The 7595-nt window shown below is 59.7% G+C and overlaps 1 protein-coding gene across 2 annotated transcripts in view; it reads right to left on the bottom strand.

The window, feature by feature from the left end:
- Nucleotides 1-4615: 4615 nt before the first annotated feature.
- The window catches only part of IQCE (IQ motif containing E), a 38881-nt gene continuing 35901 nt past the window's right edge, over nucleotides 4616-7595 (bottom strand). For both annotated transcript variants that reach the window (XM_067012732.1, XM_067012733.1), the window contains exon 22: nucleotides 4616-6860. In XM_067012732.1, the coding sequence (XP_066868833.1) occupies nucleotides 6760-6860 (101 nt within the window). In that variant the 3' untranslated portion in view covers nucleotides 4616-6759. The remainder of the gene's footprint in view (nucleotides 6861-7595) is intronic.

Raw genomic sequence — 7595 nt, 5'->3', positions numbered from 1 at the left:
CATATTGCCATCTAGAATAAAAGACAACATTTCCAGGCTCCCTTGTAGCTGGATGTGCAACTACGTTCTGACCAATAGGATATGAGTGATGTCCTCAAGTGAGGGGATGCCCCTTTCTTCCTTCCTTCCCTCTTGCTGGAATGCATATGTTGTGGCTGGAGCTCAAGCAGCCACTTTGGACCATGAAGCCTTGTGTTCAGGAGAGGGGAGCAACAATAAGAGCACAGGTCTTTGAAAATCATGCAGCTATTTTACCAGTACTGCTTTCCTCGGGGCTTTGGAAACTTCTGACTTGTTTGGGTTACTGTTATTTGGGGCGTTATACTCCAGCCTGACCTAAGTCTAACAAATGGAAGGATGGCTCCGATTCTGAAGAATCCACTGAGACAGAATGCACAGAGCTTGGCTGCTAATTTGATGGGGGGACGTGAGTGAGAAGGGAGAGTCAAGTCTCCCTCTGAGATCCTATCTTGGGAGGCTGGTAGAATCCTTCACTCAACATGCATTAAGCACTTTTTTGTGTGCTGGGTACTGTGTTTGCTGTGCGAGTATACCGGTGAATCCCACGATCACTGTCTTCACGAACCTCTTGGTCTGGCGGGGGACAGAGGATACAACGGAAGAGCGCCGATGGAGGGAGGTAAGCACCTCGGCCAAGAGCTGCTGGGCCCCTCATGTATCCGTTCTGCACGGTTATCGAGCACCTACTGTGTACCACACACTGTGTTAGGCCTTGAGAACAGCAATAAGCATCACAAACGCAGTGTGGAATTTATCTTAGAGAGTCTGATAGGGGAGTCAGACAACAAGCAAATGATCTTGGCTTTACACAGAGAAGCAGAACTCTGCTGAGTGAATCCCTGCTGTGAGGGATTATGCAGGGGCCACAGGAGGCCCTGAGGGCTTCCGATGCACCAGCCACATCCGGGTTGGGCCTCTCCAGGGAGCAAGGGCTGCTGGCTCTCGTAGGGCAAGGCACCGTCCCCAGCACGTCCGCCACCTTCCTGCCCCCTAACTCCAGGCAGCAGTGGACAGCAGATGGGGCCTGGCCATAGTGAGTCTGAGACGACTGGTCGTGGGGGCGTGGCTATTCAGGGGCGGCCGAGGTGGTGGTTTGGGCTGTTGTGGGCAGGGATGGACATGGAGAGGAGTGGACAGACGTGGGCCGTACTTAGGAGGTTAAGTCAATAGGATTTTTTGTGGAAGGATTGGAGATGGGGGCGAGGGGGTCACGGATGACACTCCCCACCCAGGTGTCCGGCCTGTGCACGTGATGATGGGGTGGATGCGGAGGCCTGTGGGTGAGCCTGCTTGGGAGGGGAGAATTGTGTCATTTAAAACGCTTTTTAAAATTGGGGTAAAATAGGGGCTTCCCTGGTGGCGCAGTGGTTGAGAGTCCGCCTGCCGATGCAGGGGACGTGGGTTCGTGCCCCGGTCTGGGAGGATCCCACATGCCACGGAGCAGATATGCCCGTGAGCCGTGGCCGCTGAGCCTGCGCGTCCGGAGCCTGTACCCCGCAAAGGGAGAGGCCACAATGGTGAGAGGCCCGCGTATCACACACACACACACAAAATGCTAAATTGGGGTAAAATACATATAAGAAAAAGTTCTCTTTTTTTTTTTGTGGTACGCGGGCCTCTCCCGTTGCGGAGCACAGGCTCCGGACGCGCAGGCTCAGCGGCCATGACTCATGGGGCCCAGCCGCTCCGCGGCATGTGGGATCTTCCCAGACCGGGGCTCGAACCCATGTCCCCTGCATCGGCAGGCGGATTCTCAACCACTGCGCCACCAGGGAAGCCCCGAAAAAGTTCTCATTTTAACCGTTTTAAAGTGTACCGTTCAGGGGTATTAAGCACATTCACTTTGTTGTGCAACCATCACCACCGTCATCTGCAGAACTTTCCATCTTCCCAGGCTGCGGCTCTGCCCCCATCACACACGAACTCCCCTCCCCCTCCCCCAGCCCCGGGCGGGCACCCACCCCCCACTTCCTGTCTCTATGGACCTGGCTCCTCCAGGGACCTCCTAGGAGTGGAATCCCACAGTGTCTGTCCTTCTGTGTCCGGCTTATTTCACTGAGCGTGCTGCCCTCAGGGTCCGTCCGCGGTGCAGCAGGCGTCAGAATCTCCTGCCTTTTTGAGGCTGGTGAGCGTAGTTCCGGACAAGGTGAGGTGAGAGGTCGAGACATCCAGAAGGGGATGGTAAGGAGGCGGCTGCAGAGCCAGGCGTGGAGCGCGGAAGACAGTCGGTCCAGGGAGCTACATGCGGGATCTGCAGCCATCCGCAGGGTGGGAGTGACCGGGGCCAGAGGTGTGACGCTGCCGTGAACTCAAGCAACCAAAGGATGTCTCATTTGAGATGATTTTTAAACACGTAGGACCAAATTAATGAATCATGAACAAGTTGGCATTTGATAGTTTCATCCACACCCGTGAAAAGTGCGGGAACTTTCGAGTTGGCCTTTTTCCTGGTCTCCTTCTTGGAAAAGTGGAAGAGCCTCATATAGCTTACGGTGGCTTGAGTCGAGAGGTGGGGGTGTGTGTGTGCACGCGTGTGCGTGTGTGCACGCGTGTACGCATGTTTGCGTCGTGCGCGTGCTGTGACTGTGCGCGGGGGGCACGGCGGGTTCAGGAGTTGGGGTTCGTCCTGGGGTCCATGGGGCCCCTGGTGGGGTCAGCCAGCCTCACTGCAGGTGTCGGGGGCTCTCAGCAGGAGCCGCCGGGGCCTGGTGACTGTGGAAGGCGAGGGGGATGGAGGGACGGGGGGATGATGCCTGGTTCCGGCTCCGACAGCTGACAGGCTGTGATCCCCTGGGGAGGGGCCGCTGGCCGGGGGCAGGTTAGGGGGCCAAGGGAACTCAGAGCTGGGCCAGGCCGAGTTTGTGGCACCCGAGGCACACGTGTGCAGACGTCCACGTCGACATTTCGGGTCTGAGTGGGGTCTGGGTGCGGTCAGAGCCTTGGGGACGCCCACGTCTACGAGACAGCAGGGGAAGGGCTGGTACAGGCCGGGAGAAAAACCATGTCAACGGGGAGGGGGTGGGGAAGGGGCCACTGCGTCCCCAGCTGCAGAGAGAGCGGCCGTCACAGAGCTGAGCCGGGGGGGGGTGGGGGGCCTGTGAGACCGGCCGACAGTGGATGAGGCTGCTAGTAGCAGGGACAGCGGCTTTCCGCCGTTTCCATGAGCTGCGCGCACGGCTCACCTACCCCCGGGCTTCCCGGCTTTCACTCCCTCCAAGCCGGGCCTGAGGGGAGGGCTGGGGGGCTGCCTGAACGGTCGCCCCGGGAGCTTTGGCACACATGGGGCCCTCCGCTTTGAATCCCAGGCTGTTCTGGGCTTAATTAACGAATAGCTCAGGGGCACCCCCTCTCCCTGTTCAGAAAGGACGCAGCACCATGGAAACGTCCCCCAGATTCCCCAGGTAGGCACTGTCGAACGGGGCCACCTTCTGGGTTGTCGCTGCCCGGCGGGGCTCCCAGGATATCGGAAGGCGCTGGCCAAAGGCCATTGGCTGGCGTCCAAGCAAAGAAACACGGACCCGTTCCTCATCCCGACATGCATGCTGTGAACCCGACAGCAGCTAAGAGGAACCAGGGATTTGCATTCTGACATTTTCCCCCCTTAGCCTGCGATTTTGAGGAACCTCATGTTTAGAACCTTCTTGGCGGAGGCCTGGGGGTCACTCTCAGCTACCAGCTTTTAAGGAGAGGCTCACATGCAGACCAAGCTGGGCTCCACCCTTGAAGTGAAGAGCTTCCAAGAGCAAGGAAGGCCAGCGGCAGGAGTGGGGAGAAGGACCCCACGTGTCTGTGCACAAGTACGTGTCCACAAGTGTACACCTTCCTGCCGGCTCTCCTCCTGCTGGGTGAAGGCCCGAGGGGGGACCGTACTCCATTCTCCTCTCACCAGCTCCAGCTGAGACCCCCACCCCACACCCCTTGAGGCTGCCTCTCTGCTGCCAGACCCCAGCCTCACGGGAGAGCAGGTGGCAGCAGGCTTGTGGCCGGGCTAAGGGTTTGATGAACCCTGCTCTCCTCTGTCACAACCTCTGCAAGGGCCAACCAGCACCTCTGAAAGCGCCAAGTCTTCCAAGTGACCCATCTGCCCGTAAGACACACGGTGATCCGCTCGGGCCAGTGCTGGAGCCAACAGACCAGTCCCCGTGAGGGCTTCAGACAAATGCGAGGGCCCAGCAAGCAGCCGCACGCCAACAAAGCCACAGGTGCACCTCGTGCTGCGATTTTCCAACAAAATATTGGAAAACAACTATTTTTCCAGAAGCCAACTTTTGGGGGGCTCATTCACATCTGTTTGATTCCTCAGTAAATTATTCCTTCCCTGCTCCTAAAACAAAAAATAGAATTGGGGGAAATACCCCCTCATTTTCATTTCTTGATGCTCAAGTCCTCACTGATGAACAAGGAAGAGAAATTCAAAGACGGGTGCACGAGTTTACGCCCGGCAGGGAGCTGGCTAGGGGACCCTTTCCTCCGGCCGGCTCTACGCTCCCAGGGCTGTGCTGTGACCAAAGCAAAAGCCAGGAGCCCAGAAGCACGGGGTTTGTGCAACATGAGCTACGGCAGTCACGGGTTTATAGGGCAATCAAGACAAAGACCCTGCAAAACAGCTTTTATTTACAAAGGCCAATGATGAGTAGCACGGAGGGAAAACCTTACGCCTTCCAAGAGACTTGTGTACAAATTACGCAAAGGTCAGAGCACTCGTAAATACAAAGGTCGAAAGCCAGCGAGTCCACCACCTCCCCCTGGAGCCACCTGATGGCTCCCCATTTCAACTCCCAGATGTGGGTTCTCTCGCTTCAAAGGATGCTTACCCGGCGTGATCAGCTGCTAACAGGCCCTCGGGAGCTCGGGGAGGTCCTCACCCGGAGCGGCAGCCGGCCGGCCCCGGGGAAGGTCTGAGCGTCCACTCTCCAGTCCTCGGAATTTCTGAGCCACACGAGAGCAAACACTGCTTCCAAGACCACAGGAGGGGCTTGAGTTGGCTTAGGTGGCTTCTCGTGGAATTTAAATTCTATTCAGCTCTTGAAGGTGAACGGGGCTTTCTGCAGAGGGTATTTATTACTTAAAAACGAAGCAAAGCTCTGCAGCTCTCACGCTGGTTGCTCTGAGCTAGGTGGCCGTCCTTTCCCTAATGCATCGGTCTTTTTGCTGGGACGAGGGTTCTGGTCTGTCTGCCGGGCGGCCGGGCCCGTCCAGTGGGGCAGCACAGAAGGCAGGCCCTCTAGGCCCCAGGCCCCTCTCCCGCCCCACCCTGTGTGTGCAGCCCTAGAACCCCCGCCCCGAGCCCTGCAAGCACGCCGGGCACAGGGCATTCTCCAGGGAACAGAGCCACACAGCGTCAGAGGGTCACAGCCTTGAGTTACGTCACTGACTGAGGTGGCTTCAACACTGCTTACTTTTACTAGATCAACATTGCTGGGCCGAGGAGCAGAGGCACAGCGCAAATGTACATATTTGCAATTCTCAGGAGCCTTTTCTTGGAAAACTCAGGTCCTGGGGCTGACCTTGCCCATTCCAGCTCTGCCGACGGCCAGCCCACTGCACACACGGCCTTTTCCTCCAGGGCCAGGCGCGGACGTCCTGGCAGGGATCCATCCGTCATAGGTCCCCAGAGACCTGGCCCCTGAGTAAGGAGTAATGCAGAAATGCCCATTTTTGAATGGGGGGGGGCGGAGAATGACCCCCATGGGGGCCTGCAGGCCGCCGGCATCGCCTTCATGGCCCTCTGGGTGCCCGACTGGTGGACTGGCTCCTACAGGCCTTTAGCTGAGCCGTCACCCAGAGGAGGAACAGACCCAGCGGCTGAAACAAGGCAAAGGTCAGCAGCGAGTTCACTCGAGTTAGCCATCAGTCCAGAGGGGGAAACAGAAGAAAAAACGCACTTGGCAGCTCACGGGCCGAGTAGAGAAAACATGACGCAAGCCTGGCCCCTGGCTGGACTTTTTCCAACCCGCTGTATGGCCGGCACCTAAGCCGGCAAAGGGGCTGGCGGGTCCCCCGCCTGACTCCGGGTGGCCGGGGCTGGGGTATCCCTCCGCATCTCTCACGGGACAGGGCAACACACATCCTCCTGGCCACACGCCTCGCCCGTGCTGGGGCCGGGAGCCTCTGACCGCTGTGAGGAGGGCCCAGGAGTTTCCGAAAGCAGGACAGGTCTGAGCCGGAGCCCCTGAGGTGCAACACGAGCAGGGCTGCCGCGCCGTCGGGGTGGCGGAGGGGTGGCCCGGGACTAAGCTCTCCCCGGTGCGCAGGGCCCTCCGTTCGGGCTGAGAGCGAGGGTTCCCGCATCAGCCCTCCCCTGAGGCGCGCTGCCTGTCCCGGAGCCGGTGGCCGTGTGGCGTCGGCGCCGATGACGCAGCCCTCGCCTGCACGGCCGCAGGTGGCCAGAGGTGCCCCGAGGGGACGTGTCTCGGCCCGGCCCCCTGCTGCCCCCCAGCCCGGGCAGGTGTGTCTGTCCGGCACGAAGACCACGGGGCGGGGGTGGCGGGCCTGCAGCAGGGGGTGCGGAACGTAGACGACCTCTTCCCAGAGAGAAAATAGAGAGAGGCATTCGGGGTGCCCTCAACAAACAAGCACACGGGCAAAGCGAGAGAAACCGGGGACAGAGGTGAGGTGTCGAGTAGGTACCGTTCTCCTCCGCACAAGATAAATTCCTTTCCGGTCTGAGCGCTTCTGTCCTCTGAAGCTAACCTTGCCCGGACAGGGCATCGCCACGTGCCGGGCGACCGCAGGGGCCTAGGGCGGGGAGGCGATTTTCTTCGTGGGCAGAGGCGGAGCTAAGACGATCTCGTCGGAGTCGTCGGAGTTCACGTCCTCCGCGGCTAGAGAGGGCCCCGCTGCAACCGAGAAGGGACGGCGGTCACGGCCACGCTCCGCGCCGCCAGGGCGGACACGCGAGGGACGGCGGGACAGGCCTGATGGACGCCACGCGGCCACCCTCGTTAGAGCCTAACCCTCTGCGCTCAGCTCCAGCGCCGGCCAGTTTCCCCAAAGCAAAGGAGCCGCGAAAGGCGAAGGCTGGAGGCACCCGGGAGGCCCCAGTGGGCGGCGGGGATTCTCTGCACGTGGCCCTCGCGGCAGCATCCGGGAGGCTGCGGCCCGGGCGGCCCGCTGTGACTCGTGGGCAGGTGCAGCCGGTGGCCCCGCCCCGCTCCGGCTTCCTTGGGAGGACACGCCCCCCGCAGGAGGAGGGGCGGGCCAGGCAGGCCAGCGCCCAGCGACCACCCGCGAGCTCGCGCTGCTTTCTCCACGCACATCCAAACTCTTCAGATCCCATAATCGTAATCGACCCTAGGCTGGGACGCGCCTGCCGACCACCCTGCAGCCTCCCTCCACCCTCAGCGGCCACCTGGACGGGACGTGAGGAAGGGGCCAGAAGACGGCCCAGAAGACGGCCTCTGCTCTGACTGCTTCCCTAAGTAAGGTGCCAATAAAAAAGGAACCAATCCCTGACTTGCGATGAAAGAGGGAAGGAAGTCACCACCCAGCGTGCTGCAGATACTGTAACTGTGTCAGCTTTTTTTCTGTAACTGTCAAGAAAACTATGAGAGTGGAAAAACTTATGAAATTAA

Source organism: Kogia breviceps, chromosome 14, assembly GCF_026419965.1.
Source record: "Kogia breviceps isolate mKogBre1 chromosome 14, mKogBre1 haplotype 1, whole genome shotgun sequence".
Classification (NCBI taxonomy): domain Eukaryota; kingdom Metazoa; phylum Chordata; class Mammalia; order Artiodactyla; family Physeteridae; genus Kogia; species Kogia breviceps.
The sequence above is the reverse complement of the archived record's forward strand: the minus strand, read 5'-3'. Positions and strand labels throughout refer to the sequence as shown.